This window comes from Falco peregrinus, chromosome 7 (assembly GCF_023634155.1).
Source record: "Falco peregrinus isolate bFalPer1 chromosome 7, bFalPer1.pri, whole genome shotgun sequence".
Classification (NCBI taxonomy): Eukaryota; Metazoa; Chordata; class Aves; order Falconiformes; family Falconidae; genus Falco; species Falco peregrinus.
In genome coordinates, this window is record NC_073727.1 from 37,134,908 (window position 1) to 37,157,762 (window position 22,855).

At 41.6% G+C, this 22,855-nt stretch overlaps 1 protein-coding gene across 1 annotated transcript; it reads right to left on the bottom strand.

The window, feature by feature from the left end:
- Positions 1-4,714: 4,714 nt before the first annotated feature.
- SLC18B1 (solute carrier family 18 member B1) lies at positions 4,715-22,721 on the bottom strand. The gene is made up of 14 exons (XM_055809836.1): positions 22,568-22,721; positions 21,932-22,071; positions 20,729-20,824; positions 18,972-19,045; positions 18,052-18,199; positions 15,076-15,232; positions 13,437-13,573; positions 11,690-11,791; positions 10,613-10,704; positions 9,320-9,415; positions 8,438-8,512; positions 6,906-6,999; positions 6,762-6,808; positions 4,715-5,268 (listed from the first exon to the last, which is right to left on the bottom strand). Exons 1-14 carry the CDS (start codon positions 22,611-22,613, stop codon positions 5,196-5,198), a joined length of 1,377 nt encoding a protein of 458 aa, XP_055665811.1. The 5' UTR covers positions 22,614-22,721; the 3' UTR covers positions 4,715-5,195.
- Positions 22,722-22,855: the final 134 nt, after the last annotated feature.

The following is a 22,855-nucleotide window of genomic DNA, read 5'->3' on the forward strand; positions in this document are numbered from 1 at the left end:
TTTAAAGCCCAGATTAAAATCTATTCATAAAGAATATGGATTGTACAACACAGGGTCATCCATGACTGAGAACTAAAGGAATGGCCCATATCTGCTTTTATTCAGAAGGCAAAGTTTAGGGCTACATTTGAGCCACACCAGGAAGTTTCTCTCACTTCTGCAAGCACATGCCCAAAACACTTGTGCTTGACTTCTAGCCTCTGCTCAGGGGAAATACACGGTGGAACCAGAGCCTGCAATGAAGGCACAAGGTCTCCCATCCAAAGGCGATGTTTGCAGGGCTCGCCGCGTTTCTCAGAGTTAGGTTTCCACCTAGTGGAGAAGAAAAAGTCTGGGCCTTCACATGACCAAAACATCCATCTACAGCGGGGTCAGATTAAGGATCACATGGGTAAACTCCCAGGACCGACCATTTAACAAGTAACTAAAGGTGTTCTAGTCAACTTAAGAGCTTCTGAGTTCTTATACATCACATTTTAATTTTCTTCTTACCTGTACAAGTTCTCTCGTCCTAGTCCTGTTGACACGCATGCACACCTAAAGCTGATGGGAATTTCTGCTCAGGTCAATTGCACTACATAGATATAAATGTTGCCCATACAAACAAGATCAATTAGAGCAATATTACATTATCTGCCATAACTAAAGTGGAGCTGAGTGTATTTGCTGAAAGAAAGTTGACGCTCATTCCCATGGGCTGAGTGAAACTGGACAGCTGACACCAGTGGAAGAGTGTTACCCCAAGCAGTTCGGAACAGCACCGAGTCAGCCTGAAATCTGCTTGCCAAGACCACAGCTGGGTCAAGACAGAATGTCAGATATCTGCACGAGTGAAAATGCCAACATAGCCAAAGGAAGTATTGATAGTTACAAATTCTGGATCCTTAGGGCAATTAAACTGTCACAAAAAGGTTGTACTGCTCATGGAAAGGAAAAAAAAAAAGATTAGAAAAGAAATCAAACCATTTAAATCAGACTAATATAATACTCATTCACTTAAATACAATTAATGGAGAATATGTTTTGTGAATATGCTATATCTTAATTTTGAAAAGGACAATTGATACCACTGCAAGAGGAGTCAAGCACAAATATCCATGGTTCTGATCTATAGTGAAGGGGATTTGTATTTACTTAGCAAGTTTTGGACATTCATGTTTTAAAATCTCATGTGCTGCTTCCTATTGAGAAGCAGTAAAAATAGAGGCATTATTGAGTTGTAATTAATTTAAGTGCTTGCTATTAAATTCAGAATAGCAGTAACAAAGATATCTTGAGGCAGTGGCTTTCAACTGCCCTCTGACACCTGACTCTACGTGCAAATACATTTAAGCCTGGGAAGCAGCTTGTCTCTCACATCTTTGATCACCCGAGGATCACGTGCTCCACGAACACTGTGGGTAACAAGCCACCAGTTTCCCTTCTGAGCCAAAGACAACGTTGGTGTTGTACCGATAGTGACCATCACTCGGGCACCTTGGATCACTGGAATTACGTGGCTTCTTATCTCTCAGATTCACAATCACACAGATGGAGTTACCCCTTGCCAGACAGCTCAGTCTTACCAGCACAAGTGAGGGAGCAAACCTCAACAGCAGGGAAGGAAGAAAGGAAGTAAAATATCAAAACCAGTCAACCCATAAAAATGCCAACACTAAGACTACAGATCACAAGGATGATAGCTGTAAATTAGTCATATCTAATACAAGACTGTCACTTTCTGTTATTCAACAGAAGGCAGCGGTTTTGCGCTTCAAAGCTTCGTGTGCTGAAACCCTGGCTTCACTTCCCATTAACTGAGGAATACAGGGCTTTCCCTGCAGTGAAAGTGAATCTTTGCACCTTCAAGTCTTCCTTCTGCTGCCGGCCTGTGGCACAGCTTTGATGTTACACCGACACATGGGCTAATCTCAGCTGTTCTGCTTCAGCTCTTGATTTGGCTGCTGTGCTGAGGTAGCTTAGGATTTGTTTCTTCCATGGTGCATTTTGTTATCTTTCATGAAGTATTCCAGCTTCAAAAAATGGTACAGTTTATTAAGGAAAGTAACAGAATAAAAAGATTAGCATTTCATGAATCAAAAAGACAGATTTGAAATTGTGCAGCATATCCTTTCAGTAGAAGCTGGTATCTTACCCACAAATATTCTTAATATTCACATATCTTATTTTTCTACAACGCATTACTAAGATGTGGATTCTGTTAAGTTTTTGGTTTTCTTTTAAATAAATCTCAAACTTTACAAGTATACTAACTAAAATAAAAAGAATTACAGCAAGCAAAAATGACAGAAAAAAAAGATGTCAACTGAAGCTATTTAATGGCAACTACATGATGCCTAACCTGCCTTCATTTCACAGCAGTTGTTTGAAGACATTTAAAACTATCAACCACCACTCCTAAAGGCAGCTGTCTTTCCCATCAGATTGTTCCCCCATGCACAGTAGGGACAGTATCTTCCAGGATCAGCACATGGAATCCAGTCCACCTGTGGCTCTGGGATATCCTCAAGATAAGGATATATTGTTTCCCTTGTGAAGACCTAGCCATAAATGCCATCTTCAGGAGTCACAATGATATGGGCACCCTGGTACCAACGTGCAAAGCCCAAAAATACTATTAAGAAAAGGAATAAATGGTCAGTTTACCAAAATGAAGTCTCTAAGGAGGTCATAATACATGTCTGGCTACTTCTTTGAAGGCTGCTTCCAAAATTGCCATATTTTTCCCTATCGTCATCAAGGCCTCCTCAGGAGAAACTGGCACTTCAGTGATTCTATGATTCTAAGACCATGCTGTACTCGTATGACGGCTGCAACACAGCTGTCCAGGTCACAGGCTTCCAGAGCAGGCAGCACCAAAAGCACAGCAGAGGCACAGGCTTTAGGAAGACCCATGGCTGGAGCAACCAAGTCACCCAAGGAGATGTCAGGGGCAAGCAAAGATGGGGGCCTTAAAAGGGAAAGTCTTGCATGAAACCTGGGAATTCCCCAGAGTGGCAGAAAGCCAACACCTGGGGATGCAATCACCCTGCCTGGAAAGTCTCACAAGTGTCAAAGGCAAGAGAGCTGCCAGCATTGAGCAATTCTGCCTTACACCACTGGCAGAGAAGTCATGGCGAAGTCACCGCTGTGCTGCAGCTGAAGAAACACATCACCTGCCAGATCTGCAAATAATGATTCAGGTGTGGCATGGCTGTAGTAATGCAGTTCAAGGCAAGCCCAGGTCACAGCAGGAAAACAAGCCAGAATTTGTGAAATCTCAGCACAGCCACATTCCTGCCCAAAGCCGAGGGCACGGGCTGCAGGAGGCAGGCAGCCCTTCCCCAGCTTGGTGCTGCCGCATGGGCACTGCCTGGGCCACCCCAGCTCAGGGCTGCTCCCATCTAGGTCAGTGTAGTTCATCACAGCTTCACAGATCGTACAGCTGTGTCCGTTACAGCAGGGCATTCAGCCCTGCCATGCAGGAGGCCAGCACAGCCCTAGCCAAGGGGTTGCTGAGTTTCCCATAGGAGTTGCCACTGCCCTGCTTTAACCGTGGTTCCAGGACCCCTGGACAATCACGGCAGGAGAACATGCTTGTGAGTCCATTTGAACAACAAACCTGGACACCAGGACTCCTCTTCAGATTTCTTTTGCCTCTATTGTGCACATGAAAGAATGAAGAGGGGAGAAGATGTGTTGCCAGAAAGCCAGAGGGGTTCGTTAAACCTGTCCAGTTTCCACTGGAGGTCTGATGAAGTTCATGCATTGCAGGACAGCTCATTAATTCCAATGACATTTGTGCTCTTCCTGATAATCCCAGCCACTTCAAGTCCTAACAGCACAAGTCAGGTAAGTGAACAACTCATTCCACAAAGAGAGCTAATTTAAGTCTCATGTCTACAGATCTGCATCTTGTGCGTCTGCATCTACCTCCAGTCCTCTCAGCTCCTTCTCACCTGCTTCACCATCAGCACTGGCAGGGTCAGCACTTCATAATAGGCTGAGGTGTACATTCCTAGTTCCAGTCTAACACCCAATATAAAAGGAAAGGGAGGTATTGCCAGGATATTCCCAGGGGAAGCCTCTGGTGCCCTGATGCTTCACAGTTCAGCTGGCTACCAGAGCAGCTCTTGCTAGAGCCCTTTTTGGGAGAGAAAGAAAGAAGTACTTGTCATGTAAACTCCAGTAGCTATTCACAAGAGAAAATTATTGGAAATTGCTAAGACTAGACCATTTCTCTCATTTAGGGGAAAATGGATCCCACAGAGAACCCCTTCTAGGACCCAGTTCTGGCCTCAAGGACAAATGAAAAGACTTCTGCCACGGCCAAGGCTGAGAAGTGTGCCAGTCATACTCTTACCTCACTTCCCAATGTGTTTTACTGCTGAGCATCCAGAGGAGATGAGGAGATCATTTTTTCCCCATTGTTGGAAAAGAGTAGCCCCTCATTTTATAGATTTACTGCTGCAGAGGCAATCAGTTACAAACATTCCAGCTGGCATTTATGAGTAAAACAGATCTCATACATACCAAGCCGAGTCTACATATATAATACAAACATACATACACATGATGCAAAGTCTCCTCCAGGACCAAAGGTCAGTTAATTCTGTATAGAGATGCTAACTTTTCGTTACTTTTGCCTTCTGTTTTCAGCCACTTTCGAGATAATACAAGTGCTGGTAGACACAAAGTCTTTTAGACTCTTGTTGTCTAAGAAAAATCACAAAACTTAGGAAAAAAGTTGCTTTATTGAAAACAATATTGTGCTTAATGCTTTGTAATTTCAAATTCTGTTTCAACATTTTATGTTATCAGTTTAAGTATTACAAGATACTGAACTTTCTTTAAAAAAATACAGAAAATCATGGTAGCAAAATGGTAGCTTTACCCAAGAATAATGCACAGCAGGCTCAAGTATAGAAACAAGACATTTGAAAACGTATCTCTTCACGTACAGTGGTGCACTGTATATGGAACACAATTAAACAGGCTGACATCTGAGGGTTACTCATCACTTCGGCCAATCCACGGAGGACTTCCAAAAGAAAGGCAGTCAGTGTTTAGTGTTTCAAAACAGTAATGCAGCTACAACTAAACCACAACTGGTTGTTCATTAAGGGATCACGTACCCCAGCTCCAGAATAATGAAACACTCATCTCAACACTAGGTTAAACCACAATAGTAAACAGAGAATTGAAAGTATATCTGGCTATGTTTCACTGCCCATCAGATGAGTTCTTTCTTCATTATTACCAGCAGGATTTTGCAGGCTGGAACTGGAACTGTTTGCACAAGGAAAAGAACAGGAGGGAAGAAACAGGTTTAATATTCTCCAGATACTTCTATGCAATATCAACGTTACAGCAAAAAAGCCACACATTACATTGAAATAGCTACATGGATCACTGGATTTGGTTCCCCACTATTGTGCAGAACCATGTACTATTGCTTTTATGGCTATCATTTCACAGAATGGTTTGGGTTGGAAGGCACCTTTAGAAGACATCTAGCCCAACCTCCCCTGCAATAATTGGGGACATCTTCAACTAGATCAGGTTGCTCAAAACCCCATTCAACCTGACCTTAAATGTTTCCAGGGACGGGGTTATCTACCACCTCTCCGAGAAACTTGTTCCAGTGTTTCACCACTCTCATAAAAAATTTCTTCCTCGTGTCTAGTATGAATCTATCCTCTCTTAGTTTTAAAACCATTACTCCTTGTCCTATCACAACAGGCCCTACTAAAAAGTCTGTCCCCATCTTTCTTATAGGACCTCTTCAAGTACTGAAAGGCTGCAATAAGGTCTTCCTGGAGCCTTCTATTCTCCGGGCTAAACAATCCCAACTCTCAGCCTCTCCTCGTAGAAGAGGTGCTCCATCCCTCTGATCTAGTTCTCCTCTAGACTCTCTCCAACAGGTCCATGTCTTTCCTGTGCTGAGGGTCCCAGAGCTGGATGCAGCACTCCAGGTAGGATCTCACCAGAGCAGAGGGCCAGAATCACCTCCCCTGACCCTGCTGGCCGTGCTTCTTTTGATGCGGCCCAGGATATGTTTGGCCTTCTGGGCTGTCAGTGCACCTTGCTGGTTCATGTCCAGCTTTTCATCCACTGGTACCCTCCAGGTTATTCTCGGCAGGGCTGCTCTCAATCCATTCATCCCTCAGCCTCTATTGATACTGGGGGTTTCCCTGACCCAGGTGCAGGACCTTGCACTTGGCCTTGTTGAACCTCAGGAGGTTCACACAGGCCCACTTCTTCAGCTTGTCGAGGTCCCTCTGAATGGTACCCTGTCCCTCAGGCACGTCAATTACCACCACTCAGCTTGGTGTCACCTGCAAATCTGATGAGGATACACTCAATCTTACTGTTGTTGGTGGTGAAGGTATTAAACAGTACCGGTCCCAATACTGACCCCTGAGGGACACCACTCATCAGTGATCTCCACCCAGAGACACTGAGCCATTGACCACTACTCTCTGGACGCAACCATCCAACCACTTCAAGATCACAGACACCCTCCTAGAGGAACCATCAGTGGAGTTTGCTCGTCAATGCTACAGTCCTGTTGCTTGTGTAGAACAGGCATTGCCTGGTTTAGGTCTCTGTTCAGGTCAGTAGGGATTTAGGAAAGGATACAGACAAAGTATTTAAGCAGTGTTTTTAATGCTCATCTTGTCAATTATCAGATTGGTAGAGAGTAAAAAATGGAAGCACAGCTTTCAAAGGCTTGCTTCATATGGCTACAAGCAAAGTAAAGAATAAATATCTCAGCATACCTGCTTCTTGTTGCCTCAGTGATATAGAATATTCCAGTTGCAAGACCCTTTGAGGAAACAGTCAGTTACAATTGTAATAATAACCTTATGCAATAGCTCATAATTGCAATAGATATAAAAAGCAAAAAATGTGTAATTACTTACACTTGACAGTGCCCATCCTCCTTGGATGGCTGAGGCCCATTCAAAACCCAGCTTCTCATTTAGAAATCCTCCCAAAGTAGGACCTGCAAATGCCCTGCCACAAATCAAAATGAGGTATTGGTATCCCAAACAGAAAGGATAACACATTCTCAGAGAACTTTTTTATGGCATTTTGTGGCCTCCCACCATTGATTCTCTCTCCTTTGTCAACAAAAAGATTGTCTTCTACAGACCTAACTTTCCTATAATCCACAATAAGTATTAATGCTTTGTTTGCCATGGCCCCAACAAACCTGTTTAGTTACCTCCTCAGCTGGAAATAGGATCCACATCAGAAAGCTGAATGCACTCTCTTCTGTATCTGGAACACCTTAGAGGCCCCATTACGAACCATGTTCTAACAGGGCATCTACACCAATCAATTCTATCATAAAAGAAATTTAAACTCCCATCCCTTCCCTCAAAATGTAAACCTTCCAAACTTCAAGACAAAAGACTGATGGATATAGACAGGTGGGGAGACACACTGTGACAGACGCAGTCACTGCAAGGTTGAGCTGTGTGTAACTGCCCTGCACCTTCATGCCTGTCTGAAGAATGCCATGAAAGGTTATGCAGCTGCTGTCACTTTATGAATGGTCTTACACGATACAGTCTCTTGCTATAGAAAGGGACAAAACTCTGTAAAACTCGAGAGACTTCCTGGAAGCAAGTCACATAAAGCCAAGCTTGGTAACAGCATAAAGCTGCGCTTTGGTAACTTTATACTACTTAGATCTGTACTGAACCCTATGCCAAATGAACAGGGCAGCTAGAACTTCAGTTAGCTTGGAAAAAATGATGCAAGTTTGTACCACTGAAACTCGCCTGCAGCCACAGAGGACTACAAGGCCAAATAAAAAAAAATCCTGAAAGTGGCTGTCAACAGGGGGACTGTCACTTCCCACTGAGTGACAACTCTGAAGAGTCACTCAGCCAGTAGCACCTTCCACTCATTTCTGTGATGACCACTGGGTAAAACACACAGATGCACAAACACAGACTTTAAATAACGGCTGAAAGAGAAAAGGAGATTCTACCTTATGCTATTCCAGACACAAGGAGGAAATGTGGAAAATGAAAAAGGAAGAACAGAATTAGTCGGGAGCAGATACCTTCTAGCCCATCCCATGTGGATGGACTTAGCTTAGTAAAAAATTAATAGTCCACCTCTCCCTGTATTAAGCATTAAATACTTCAGTGACAACAAAAATGACCACACAGAAGTGCAAGCTAACATCCACTTAATCACTGAAGTGTTTTGATATGCAGGGCAATACATTTCAGGGAAGATAAGTTCAGAGTCCATTTCCTTTGTTGGGTAAAAAGCTTTGTTTTAATATGTCCACCAGGCATCTGTTTAGCAAGAACCTTTTGAATCAAGGTCAACACAATGACTGCAGTGCAAGACTTCTGGTTGTAACGCATCAGGCTTTCATGTGACAGTAGCATAAAACAACCAAATGCTTACAAAAAGGTGACTGTGTACCTACCCAAGGGACCACATGGCATTGAAAAGCCCAGACACCAGTCCCAGCACACTCAGACCTTCTTCAAATCCATTCTCACTGCAGAAAGACAGACCAGTTAGAGTAGTACATTATTGTGTCTCAGTCTATAGCCTTCCCTTATATAGTTTTTTCCCTCCTTTTAATTTACATACAACATAAATAGTTAACAAGCAAAAGTTTACAGTGGAATCATATCTGTTTACCCAGTACTTTCTTCTTTGCTGCCTCTCTGGAGGACTGCAGTGCCACTACTCATCTCTGATGTCTTTCAAGTAAGATTCCTAACATCACACCATCACTTAATCCCCATGTTTCATATGGCAAGTGTAAAACAGTGACGGGTGACTTTTAAGACAGAAAGACCTTGTTCCAAAAGGAACATATTAACTAGAGTAAACCAAGACCCTTCTAGGTCGTTACTGCCAAGCCACATCACAGGCTGTGCACTCTAAGCAAGTATGACTCCTGTAGGTGCAGCTACTAAAGACAATGCAGTGACAATGCAGTCTGAAAATCCAGTGAAAACTGTTATTAATTGTCCTCAGAAGCTGAAATAAATCCTATGTATATGAAACCACGCGCAGGTCACCCCATGCCAGGAGACCCAAAGTCTGATGGACTTCAGTGTGTTCACAGTACTGAGGTACACATTTAGAAAATTACATTTGGAGTATAATGACCGGGGTTCTCAGTCAAAAAACAACTAAGACAAAAGAGTAGTGGAAGCATTTAAATGTTACTGCTTTTGCCTCAAAAAGGGCGGTAATAGCCATGCCAAAATTCTACTTCATATCCACCCCTGAAAATTAGTTGCAGTTTCCTACTGTCGGTAACATGAAAGACCTGTTGGACCCAGTTACTTACTATGCACAGTGCAGTATCTCTGGAAACACTGGAATAGCGCTCATGCCAAGGGAAAAGCCAATCAAAACCAGCACTAGCACAAACATCCACAGCTGACTGAAAAAAAAAGAGGCATTTAAAAGAAGTTAGCTGCTGAAGACTCTTTTCAAGTAAGGACCCCATCTGACTGAAGGCTGTTGTATCAGCTCTCCGTGACTGACCAGAAAACTAGGTTTCTTAAAGCCAAAAAGAATTCTAATTTAACTGAAAGCTATGACTTGAAAAATACAATTCTATGCTTAAAAAAAGACTTTGTAAAATAATTTGAAAATCGTGTGCTCAAATTATTTCCTTATCACATGCAGTTAATTTTAAGAGGAGCACAGAGAGAAGAGGTAGACAGATGAGCTTAACTCGGCAATACCTATGTCCAAGCTCCAGGCTTGGTTTGTTGCACAAGTGAAGGATTTTGCACCTAAAATTGTGTAGCCTAATACATTATAATGAAACAGACTTAGTTAAAGAAAATAATGATGAAGATTTTACTGATTTCTTTTTCTCACCAGCTCTAACATATTACCTCACCAGTTTCAAATGTATGATCTTCTTTAAAAATTAGAAGTCTAGGAGGAAGTTGAATAATTCTGCACATTAGCAAGCCTATCATCATCTTTAACAGAGTACATAACCTAAGATAAAAGGACTGTATAGCTGTTTTGAAAACATACTAGAGTGGTTTGCTCTGAATTAACTTGAGAGATATGGTAATGCAGTGTTCAGGTGCAACAGACGTTGTCTTTACTTAGCTAGCTGAAAACAAAGCATTAATAATCATAATGCGTAATTCATGCATAATCTGGCATTTTCCTCAGTAAGCTATATACAAAGAGAGGAAAAATCAATACTGCTGCACAGCCATGCAAATAAAACCCAGAGTTAAGAAATACTGATGAAATAGAGAAAATTGAAAAATAAGGCCAAAAAAAGAACTTTGTTTTGCTGCACTAGAAATGCTACAGAATTGAGAAGAAACAAAAATAAAAAGCAGCGCTCTTCCCACCACTCACATTAATGTGAGCAAACACAGTAACAGTAAAAAGCAAAGGAAAAGGATCTGTTTTACAAAGCTGTAAAATTTCCATTTTCAGACGCTTCCACTACTTTACATTTGTATTCACATGTTAGAAGTTAAAAAATTCTGTTTCATGGTCAGAGGTGCTAATTATAGATCTGTGAATATACATGATATGGTCATGACAGCTATCACAAAAAAATCACATAAGGGGACAGGCTGAAGAAGCGGCAGTTCTGTACCTTTCAATGTGCAGTATAGGAGCAGGTCCTAACATGAAAAAGCACAGTGCTGTCATTAAACCCCCAGATACCAGCAGCCACTTCCTGAGGTACTGTGAATGAAAAGGAAGAGGTATGTATTTTAAAGACATGAATTTATAATGTAACTATTTTGCCTTTCCTAATACCGCTCTTCTAAATCTTCATCTCCTGAAAAGTACAACTCCCGTAGAGACCATCATTACTCACAAACTGGGAATTCACAATTTCTCTGCCAGTTCTGAACACCATCAAGAAATACTGAATTCATGTTTCCTTACCACCAGTGCAATCACTGGCAGCAGCTGCTTAATACAGTGATTTCTTTAGGATACTGAGTAATGGTGCTTCCCTATTAACAACGTATTTTAGGTCTTACTCTTCCTTAGTATAAGAAATGTCATGTAGCATTGCATATAATTCTCATGTACAAAGGCCATTGTTAGTCTGTGTCAGGAAAAAAATGTCAGAAAAATGGCACTGTCCTTCACACACAGCATTCAAAGTGTAGGTTTCCTTGATCAATTAATTAGTGGTGGCTGTCAACCAGGCCATCTGAAGTGTATTACTGTTAAAGTCTCTCTGAGGTGCATTTAAGAGCTAAAGAACCACAGCCAGTGTGCTGTTCTAATTTGGATATTACATTTTTAAAGAAACAAAGTCAACACATCTAACTAGAACATCTTTACTCCTCTTCTCAAAAGCTGATAACGTTAGATGTGGTCAATAGCACGTGTAACTGGGATGTATTTTCCCACTCTGTATTCCATATTGGCTGGAAATAGCTTGGGCTTAGTCCACTGGAAAAGCTCAACACATTTCAACTACATGACACTTGTCCAATATCCTTTACTATTTTGGACATTCTTGTATTACCTGGACCTTGCAAAAAGAGACCTTCAAGTTGACAGTGTTCGGTGTATGTGCAAGGACCTGAAAGACAGATCTCCTTACAGTACCAGGCCTATATCCACCACTTCAATATGGGAAGTTGTCCAGTTTTAACCAAATGCACAGACTGCTTTACTAACCCTGTACAAACAGTAGGGTAGTACTCACTGGCAGTTTGTCACTTAGGAGTCCAAGGAGGGGAGAAGACAGGGAGTACGAGAGTGCTAAACCAAGGAATACCAAGCCCACATAACCAGCTGGGAGTTTGAACTATATAAAGACAGACAACAAAAAACAAAACATCAAACCATATATGCTATGTCCGTTAAAGGACAATCCAAGAATCATATTTTAGGTCAAAATACTGAAATACATGATTTTAAGTATTTTACTTATACCATACAGAGGCTATTTAAGTATTCATCAGCAGAACTCCAGTTTACTTCCACTTCTAAGCATGGAGTGAAAACTCTGGGCACAACTGTACTCAGATAAAGCCTAAATAATCTCAGGTGGAAACACTATGGGATGTCCCTACACCAGCACACTGGATTCTACCATTAGTATCTGGCACATTTGAAACAGATACTTCAGACGCTGAAATTTAGATGGATTTAGTCTTTACCTCTCCAATCTTCAATTTTATTTCCATTTAAAAAATCATAAATACTGTAGTCATCCACTGCTAATCAGTGCATCTTAAAAGTAAGTAGTGCCACAAAACACAATGCTAGCTTTTCAACAAAAGGAGGATTTTTATGAGAATGAATAAGAGGCTTTTTGCAGATAACCTGAGGTCTACATTTTCCTAAGGCAGAGTCAAATTTCTGTATTGAAACAAAACGTGTAATGAACAAAAAGCATACCAGTTTCTCAAATGAGTGCCTTAACTATCAGGCAGAAGGTATTCCAAGATGTTCCATGTGGCACGGACTACATAAATATTCACTATTTCCTTGCCATATGCCATACACTGCCTAGAAGGCTACAGCCCTTCAACAGCAAGTATCTGTTAGCACAGAGCAGAGGGAAAGCAGAAGAGCCACCTAAGTGCACAATATTCTACAGTGGGATAATTACAGATCCCTCCTGGGTGACGGAAGGTGTGCGTTCACACCTCCAATGATGGAAGACATCAGCACTAAGCCTCCTTCACCCTGGATGAGTGCTTTAAGTATTGGACTAAACAGACAAAAAGTAGGAGCACAACCACCTGTGAAATGCTATTCCCTGGAAAAACAATTAATAAGCAAACGACTCAAAAAGCATTGCTTAATTACACACAGTAATAGAATCTTAATCTGTTTACTTCAAAATCATTACCTTAAACACCATGGGGAAAATAAAATTAGGTAGGAAACAAATCAATAAATATTAAAATATGTAAAAAATAAATAAATGAAATGGCATTTGCCTTTTTAATGAGTGAAGAAGTCAGTTAAATTAAAACTACTAAATTTAAACTACATTTTGGCATTGTTGTAGGAGAACGCGGAGCTGTGACATCACGTCCATGAAAACAATGTCCGTATCAAGAGATACAACGCTGTCAGTGACTGTTGCAGTTTTACAGAATTTGCTTTCAGAAAGGAGGAAAGAGTCCCTTGTTCACAAAACCAGCTGCCATGCCCTGTGTGGAGAAGGTACTCTGCAGCTGAAAGCCAATTAAGTGGAAAAAGCGTATTTTTAAAGGCCTTACATTTCCTCAAAGTTACTGAGACCCAGTGACAACAGATGGTGTCTATGGAAACCGTAGTTTGTCAGTACTGTGAAAAAAATGTCATTTGGAAACCAGTTAATGAAAGCGGTGTAATTGGATAAGGCTTAATTTTGTTTAGGATATTTAAACCACATTTATAACCAGTTATTTACTATTTAGCAAGTAAAGACTTCCCTGCGTGTTAACAGGACTTACCTTTTTTAGGATAAATAGAGACATCGTGGGATCCAAAAAGCCCAAGCATGCACTTAGAGAAAATATAATAAGACAGAGCAGTAAGACTTTCGGCAGAAGAATGAGTTTCCAAAAGGAGTCCTTGCTAGGGACTGAATCTGTTTTAAGAGAAGGGGGGCAGGGGGGAAGTGCATTATTTTCAGCAGCATAAGCTCATGATTGAAATTCTGCTTTAGAAATCACTATTATTTGCTTTTTCTAGTCCAATTACTCTTGTTATTGAACAAATGAAAGTCAATAGTAGACTATTATGCACTATATTATTTTTGTTAAAAAAACCCAAATTTGATAGGTGAATAAAAGAAGAAAAGTACACAATTTAGATTACAACATTGCAAATCCCCAACCTGAAAGAAACAAAAGCATGTACTATTCCAATTATGTGAAAAAACAGTTATTTCTCCACTAGCCTTTATATAATGAAAATCTCATGGATCTGTCTCAACTTAAAACATGCACACACGCATGAACTGCTCATATCCAGAGAAGCATGTTTTGGAAGTAAAATAAAAAGATCACTATTTATCAGTTGAGATCTGTCTGAATTTTTAAGCAACTAGTCATTCAGGTTTCCTACACATTCAATTTGTACTCCAGACAGGAAGCTTCTTTCAGGTGTCATGGTTAGGTGTCATTTCCAAGTCAGGCTCCCCTCCTGATGCTGTTGGTACCTTAACAGTAGAATGTGGTCTCAAAGTATACATAGAACTAAAAGTTCATTCATTAGCATCCACCAGCTCAGAGCTAATATTTATTCAATGTAGTCTCTAAATCGGCTAGGAACATCATGACTCCAGACAATTTCAAAGCTTGGGGAGGTGGAGGGGAAGCCAGCAGTAGCAGCACATGGTTAACCACTGGAAGTTTCTTCTAAAAGCTACTATATATGATGTTACTCTCCAAGGGTTTCATATTTAAGAGGAAAAAAGGTTTTTGAAAATAAGTTACTAGGGTTTTTTTCTAGAAAAGACTAACAGAACTGTAACCTTGCAAATATCTTGTGTGAAGATTTATCTTTACGCTAGCTTTCCCTCCAAGCAGGTCCATCTAAAATTTAATCAAATTTATTTGACCGCCAGTACTTCAGTTAAACCCCTCATTTATTAACTTTAATGCTGTTTCCTCTTAATCAGAACCTGCATTATTCAGTACAAAAAACCCCAACCACCTTTTGTTCTCTCTGTAATTCTGTTTTATCCTTCAGATATGTCAAGTTCTCTTGTTTTAGGCAAAACCTATCTCCAGCTTTTTTTCAACTAGCTGCAATGACAAACTGATACTAAGCAGACACAACTGATCCCTTTATAAGCCCTGAAGCTAACGAGACAAAAGAAAACAAAAATATATCTCAGTTCAATTCCACACAGAGTTCTTAGTATTTGCAGAGATGGGCATGAGGTGTTGGATTCATTCCAGGCCATCTGCACACATTAATTTAGAGTAACATTAAAACATGGGACTGATCAAGATCACAAGTTAATTCAGCTGGAGCTTTGCCCTCCAAGTTGGACCAGACTCCAGAAGCTGGTATTTTTTTAAAGGACAGTTAAATATATGCGAAATTAAGGTGACTTAAGGAGACAGGAGGAAGGATGCTTACCATATTTTGATAATATGCACATATTCACAGGCACCAAGACCAACACTACGCATCCCAGTGTAATGAAAGGAACCTCGTAACCAAACGATTGATACAAAAAGCCACCTAAAGGCGGACCCAGCACCAGTCCAAGTCCTGTAAAAATTTCAAGGCTGCCCTAAAGGATTAAAAAGAAAATGAAAAGATAAAGAGCTGGGAAACTCCAACATAACAATAAAAAGCAAGCCATTTTCTGAGGTGCAGCACAGCATAAGCCAGTGAAAAGAAAAAAGGCACTGCATCACTACAGGGGATAACTGCCGGTAGTGACCTTCACAAAGTGGGATAGCAAAAGGAATTTCAGTTGCCTGCATGAACAACCATCACTTCTTTTGCTTCGCTTCAGGCAACCACCTGTACTGCAGTGTTAGCCACTCTGCTGTCACCTAACAGATCTCAGTCCTAAGGGAAGACATGCTAGGAAAGTATTTGTTGGACAACTCAAGCTGAAGTGATCATCTCTGCCACCTGCTGTCACACTTTAGCCTGAGGGGGAGGACCCAAACAAGCCTGCCTGGATGGGTCATCATCGCATGCGAAGAGCTGCATGTGCCAAGTTAAAGCTTTCTCTCTGTAACTGACAAATGGTAGGGAATGACAGGGAAATTGCAACGAGAATAACTCAGATTACTTTGGCTATAATTTAATAATTATATCAATTTAATAAATTTAAACACTTAAATCTTGTGTTACAACACTATAATCACCACTGTTAACATCTGCCCCAACACTTGATTAATCAACACTCAAACCACCACTAACAGCTGATGGTAATAATTGCTTACAATTAACATTTTGCTAACTTCTGGGACGCAGATATAGTATAGGGATTCATTCCCATCTTTAGTTTTACTGATACAAGTCACAGTGGCTAAGTGGCCCAAAAGCAGGTACAGTCAGCAATAGCCAAGTTCTTCACTCTAGGTCAGCCCAGGGTCACAGCCTTGCCTTTCCTAGCAAGGGAAATAACTAGTAGTAACATATGACTAGCAAGTCTTCAAAATTTCTGGATAGATTTGAGACATTTTGGTAAACTTCAGCACATGGAACGCCCATGAGTTAACCGCATCCAAATAATGCTTTTACTTGTGTTGCTCATCAAACATACATTAAAAATATTTATGATTGGTGAGACTTCAATTCAAATCAGGCTGTACACCATTTAGCCCTTCTAAGTTAATGAACTATTGGGGGGCAGGGGGAGGCTGCGTCATTGCATTATTACAGATCGAGAAGAACAAGGCAAACCTGATACTGTAAGAAAAGTAATATCGCTTGTGTTCTGAAGTCCATACCTCCTCCAACAGCGGGATGGATCATGTTGGCAAATGCTGAATTCCCCTCTCCAACAAGGCTGATTATGTCTACATTTAATAACTTCCCCATACATTCTCTAGGGTACCCAATGGGTAAAAGGTGGGCCAAAAACTGGTACCAAAAGGGTAAGGAGAGGGAAAGTGCTTTTCAGTATCTAGCACTATTAAGATGGGCAATGGAAAGCAAGGCTAAAAACACCTCTTCCATTCCTTCAGGTCATATGATTTTACCCTAAGATGCACCTTGCTTCCACTAATCAGCTCTGTCTTCTGCCTCCTGCCTCTGCAGCCACCATGAGCAGAGCTCACAGTAACAAGAACTCTCCATCATGTCTATTTAAGGACAGTAAGTCTACATGAATGAATTTGAAGAGGGTTTACTCGCATGCAGAACAAGATATTAGTATAAAATATAGCAAACAGATCAACATTTAAAAGAGATCTGTCTTCTGATAGACCCTTTCTAGATTTTAAACATAGGTAGCTGCCAAACCATAGCAGTGTAGCATTTCTGATGGTGGTCTTGAGGTGATCTTCATTATCACATACCATTTTCAGCTATGCATCGTGTTTATTGTGCTGCCACCACAGAATTTCATTTATTTTAAAGTCTGATTATAAGACAGATAACTAAGTCCCTTTAAGTCAGAATTACTTGACGGACTGATTTAAATTACATCTTTAAATTTACAAACAGGAAACTTTAACTTTATTGACTGAATAAATCCAAAACACCCTTACAATATGTAACCTGCTTTCCAAAGAAACTGCCAGCTCCTCACTGTTCATACAATTTACTAGTTTTTGCTAGTTATGAGGTCATATTCTTATAGACATTTATTTATTTATACAGTAACTATACAGCTTAACAACAATATTAATAAAAGCATCGACCTTTCTGATTTTATTAAATGTTCTGAAGGGCGTTCTAACATTTGCTCACTCATTAAAATTTAAACCAGTTATTTCTGTCAGTCTGTATTTGAATTGAAACTATAATTTATTGAAAAAGAGAAACAGAAAGCAGCATTTTATTAAATACAAAACTTTTTTCCCTGGCACCACAAAAACTGACTAAATAAGGATATCTCCAGCTGAAATTAATCATTGATGACCAGAAACAGTGCCCTCCAGATTTCCAGTTCTAGCTCTCCTCTATGTCTCCTCTATGTATTTCTCATAGAGAAATACATCACTTTTATCAATAGATCAAAAAAATGAAATCAAAATTGTTTCCAGTTTTGCATCTTTCAGTCATTTAAATCAATACTATTTGAATGAATTAATCAAATTTCTTGAATATATCCACATTGATTCTTAAAATCCATGTAGAAGTAGTCACTAAAAGCTGTATTAGTGTTTTGATAGTCTGATTTCAATTGAAGAGATAACTACTGCCGTCAATGGTCAGCTGTCTTCAAAACATAGGCAACTAATACACACTGCTTGCTTTATACTTCTAAATTTGTTCTAGGATTGTGATTCTAGACTACAAACATTACACCACAATTTCAAATACGCCTGCGCGAGACAGCAGGTTTTCTCCTCCCAGTTTTAGGCTGCCTACTGGCAATTTATCGTTTTGCGGGTATTCAGCTTTAACACAGGTTTTTGCACTTACCAGGACAGTAGCTATATTATTGGGAAATGCTTTTGCAAGGATTGAAAATGATGCTGTCATTGCTGCTGCAAAACCTACTGCGTCCATAGCTCTTACTAAAAAGCACAAACCAATGAATATAGGTCCACTTGGCACCTTGTCCAGCATTCTGAAAAAAAAGAATCATGCTCAGTAAATGGAGATCTCTCAAGATGCAACAAGTCATCTATTAAAGGCCCTGGAGCATCACCTCTTACTCATTAAAGGACACAGTTACAAGACACTCTATGCTTTCTATTGCCACATCTTTTTGAATCTTACCAGTGAAGTCACTCAAACTTTACCAAAATATTTCTGGCAGCTTTCTCCTTTTCCCCTTTCTTTGGTGGTGAAAAAAGTATGAAAAACCTAACTTGTAAAAAACTCCAGTGCCATCTTCTGTGCTATTTCATAGCTTTCCCAAGCAATTGTGCAAGGAGACAGATGCAATGAGTTACAACTACCTATTAAGAGCTTCCTTCACTGTTAATAAAACTTTTATTTTGCTAAGATTAGTGTCTTGGCCTCTCTGTCTGCCAGGCAAAGCTTCTCATTTGCACTCAATATTTTTAAGAAAAGAATAATTAAAACATCATGCATAAATAGTTCCCTTATTGCTGCACTTAGACAGACTTGCTGTTCATGAACTATAGTAGTTACTTTAATACATAGAACCTTCCTCCTTTGCTCTCAAAGTAATAAACAGGCTTTGAAACCTTCTGAAAGGCAGAAGTGTTCGTTCTGCTTTACAAAGGATAGATAAAAAAGATGCAAAAAGTTAGGTAACCTAACCAACACCCAGAAGATGCCCAAGAGTTTCCAGTTTTGTTTTGTGTCCACCTTTGCACATGAATGAAAATGATAAGACGACATATGCAACAAACCCAACAAAAACTACTCACCCAAACAGAATGGTCACACATCCTGAAACAAACATCCCTGCCACAAACATGAATTTTGCTCCAATATGTGTAAGCTGTAAATTAAACACCATTTTTACATGTCATTATTTCAAGTCTAGATCAAAAATCTTTCAAAGTAAGTTACTGTTAAGAAATCAAAACGTTATGGGCAGTTCATAGCATATGTAACTAAAAGATCTGGAGACACTGCTCCTGACAGTGTGCCTTCATGCAATACTGAACCTAAAAATATTCTGAACGGTTAAGTGACTTAACCCAGTTCAGTAAGACAATGGTGCAGTTAACTATTTCACAGCAGTGCGCTGCAGCTTCTGCAGAGCAGCAGGTTACAGCAGCATTCCTCATTATAAACAAACAGAAAATAATACATTCCCCCTCCAGCACTGTCAGTGATGCCAAGTCAGCAATACCTGTCACATACATGGCTAAGGAGAGTCATTGGAAGCTGATTTTAAAGCAAATTTATCACAACCTTTAATAGCACAAAGGTTTAGCATAGGAAGGACAGTAGCTTCAGGCTTCCCCATTCCTTACCAGGGAAAGGACCCCTCCTTCCTTCATTTCAGACTCTACCACCAGGGTGAAGGACAAGAGGCACTGCCATAAAGCTAACTCAATCCCATAACAAAGTACATCTGAGCTTCCAGTTCCATGCTGTAACTTCCCCTAAGGACAGCAGGTATTTCAGATTCTTTTCTTGTTCAGGCCTGGACAAAGTCCCTGCATTTCAGCCATTATTACTAAAGCCCATATTTTGGCAAGTTCCACTGAAGTCCTCAGGATTTCTGATTGCTGGACTGTCCACCTCTATTGGTGATCACTTCACCTGTCTGCAGTGAGGATGGAGTGCACACCCTCTGCCCTCCAAAGTACTTGGTGAGGGTTGCGACATAGGTAAATGCCGATACAGGCACTGAGATAGAACTTACTGATGGCACTGGTGTGACACCTTTAAGAGCCACCTCAGCACCAAAGAAAATCATTCACCATGGAGTCAGCAAAGAGACTGCCCAGCCAAAGAAAGAGCAGACCGTGACACTGAAGCAGCCCCAACTCAGGGTATGATCCTGAGCAGCTGTAGCCAAAAATGCATAGACAGCTGTGCTCCAGCATATAAACAAACTGCTATATAATTTATTTGCAATTCCTCCAGCATAAGAAAAATCCTGGATCTGTGGGAAAACTGAAGTCGCAAGAACTAGAGACATTTATGTCATATTGCTGTATAATGAAATATAAGGGGAAACCAAATTAAGCAGCAGAGAGTCATAACAGGAGGAAATGTTAAGGAAAAAAAGACAACATACCATAAACGTAGGAGTGCAGCTAACTGGAAAAAAACCAAAACCAAACCAAAACACATTAAGAACATTGCCAAAGACAAACAGAATATGTAAGTAAGTGCAATAAATAAAATGAGGGGTGGGGGAAAGGAGGTAATAGGTGAATTGATCAGCAGATTACTCTCAAGCAAACAGAACAATTAACCAGAGAAACAAAACATCTGCATGTCCGCCACCCTATGTTACCCTCAAGAACTGTAGAAGAGTAATTTTTAAGTCGTACTGACAAGACGTAGATCAGCTTCAGACTGGCTGGCCAGGCTGCAGTTACTGTAGACACAGGCCTGCAGGACTGTTGCTGAAGAGACATCTCTTTTCTCAGCCTTAGAGAACTATTTTCACGTACCAACCTGCATCATCACAGAAATAAGTTACAGCTTCTATTCAACTTACATAATTTCCCAAGATTAAAGAAGTCCAGAAATTGACCAAAGCAAAACATCCAAAAATCAGGCCAACAATGGTGTTACTGGCACCTTTTTTTTCTGCCTGTAAAAAAGATCACAGCTATGTAAAGACAGAGGCAAATCTGTGAGATGAGTAACACTCATGTCTTGTACATTTGAATTTTTTTAATTCTCTGTTAGTGCAGTTAGAAAGCAATTTCCTTTCTCAAAGGTATTAGGGGCTCATAAGGTAACAACACAGCAATTTAAAGACACGTTGCACTTCTATTTAAGCTATATGTAATCAAGGGAAAAGCAACATTCATTCCTCAATGAATGGAAACACTGTGCTGTTTGCTGAACTACTGAACAGGTAACCAGACTTTATACAGGTGGCTTCAGCTGGTGTGCAATGGAGCTAACTACAAAGCTTTGATCCCTGCCATGTGAGAGGGCAGTGAACAGAGGTATCCGTTATCTTCACTGTTATCACGCCTCCCTCTAACAAGCACCAGGCAAATTTTCGACTTAAGCAACTGGCAAAGTACACTTACTTAGGTACAAGCAGTATATAGAAATATTCAGAGTAAAAATAATTTTAACATTTCTTTGTTAATACTTGGGAACAACTTGGTCATGAGAGAAATGGACTTCTGCTGCAAAGATGGCATGACCATTTTTTTCACCCTATGTTTAAACATTGTATTCACTCAACATAAGCAGAGATTATTTTTTTTCCCCTCCAGTTGCTAGGTCAGGAAGTTTAAGGCAGTGAACAATGGCCCCGTATGAATTAACAGAGAGGTAGCCACAAATAAAAAGTCCTTGAGTGGCTACACACTGAAATGCAAGTCAGGACATGGACAGAGTTTTAATCTCAGCTCTACTACCAAACTGCTATGCAACACTGGGCAAAAAACTTTCACTTCTCCAAGCATCCATTTCAATTTCTATCTTTTATTATTAGTTTGCTGTCTCCTCCACAGCCGCAGGGAAGATTAAATTAATCCATGGGCAGAAGCCAGGTCACCTTTATATACACTCTAATCTATTTTAGCCAGCATCAGGCTACCACTACGAATTCCGACAAATGAAACATCTAACTCGGAGCTTACAGCCAGCCATAAAGGTCCCATGGTGTTCAAGATCTTTTTAAAAGTTTCAACATGCAAAATACACTAAAGAATAGCTGGCTAAATTGTTTGTTTACCTCTGCAGGGAAAAAGGGTCCAAGGATTGAATAGCATATCATTGAACTGAAGTTTATAGAAGCAGTTGCAACCATTGTAAACAGCTGTTCCCTGGTAAACCTTCTTGATTCCTCGGCAAGTGCTTCTGGCACGTCACGTACTTCAAATACAAAACAAAAGGGGGAAAAAATATACGCTGATAGAGGGAAACACAGTTTGTAGACCGGGTTTGAAAACTACGATCCGCACACAGAAGTTGTACCTCCCGGCTCCGGGGAACTCAGCGCCGCCGTGCCACTCGCTTTCCCCACGCAGGAGCGCAGGCTCCGCCGTAGCGGCAGCACCCCCCTCCCCGGGCGGCGCAGCCCGCAGCCGCCCCTCGGCCCCCCGCAGGCACGGGCTGTGGCGGGGCTGCCCCGGCCCCGCGCCCGCCGGCGGTGCGAGCCGCAGCTCTCGGGGCCGCCGCGCTGGGCACGGCGGGGCTCAGCCCGCGCAGGACCGAGCCCGACGCCCGCACGCCGCTCCCTGCCCCAGCGCGGGCTCCCGGCGCTGCGGAGCGGCCCGGCCCGGGCAGGCAGAGCCTGCGGCGCCGCAGCCGCCCCCCGGCCCCGGTCGTGCCGCCGGCGGAGAAACGCGGGGCGCCCCTCGCTTCCCACCTGGGGGCTGCGCGCTCCCCGCGCCGTCCGCCGCCCGGCTGCCCATGGGGAAGGCGCGGAGCGGTGCGGTGCCTCCCCGGAGCCGCGTCTGGCAGCGGCCGCGGGCTCGCAGCGCCCTGGGGCCAACGCCAGCCCCGGCGCCCCGGCCGCCGCCACAGAGCATGCTCGGGCCGCGGGCGCGGCCTGCTGCGCCCCACGCCCCGCCGGGAGCCGGGGGGCAGCCGCCGCGGGGTGCCCGGGCCGCAGCCGGGGGCGCTCGGCGGGTGCCGGTCCGGGCGGGGAAAAACC

Excerpts from the sequence above, each read along its gene's own strand:
- SLC18B1 (XM_055809836.1), bottom strand. The coding sequence starts at position 22,613 with ATGGGCAGCCGGGCGGCGGACGGCGCGGGGAGCGCGCAGCCCCCAG. Across the intron at positions 9,416-10,612 it reads CCTATACTGCACATTGAAAG|TCAGCTGTGGATGTTTGTGC; the intron begins GTACAGAACTGC and ends TTTTTTTTTCAG. Across the intron at positions 8,513-9,319 it reads GAGATACTGCACTGTGCATA|TGAGAATGGATTTGAAGAAG; the intron begins GTAAGTAACTGG and ends GTCTTTCTGCAG.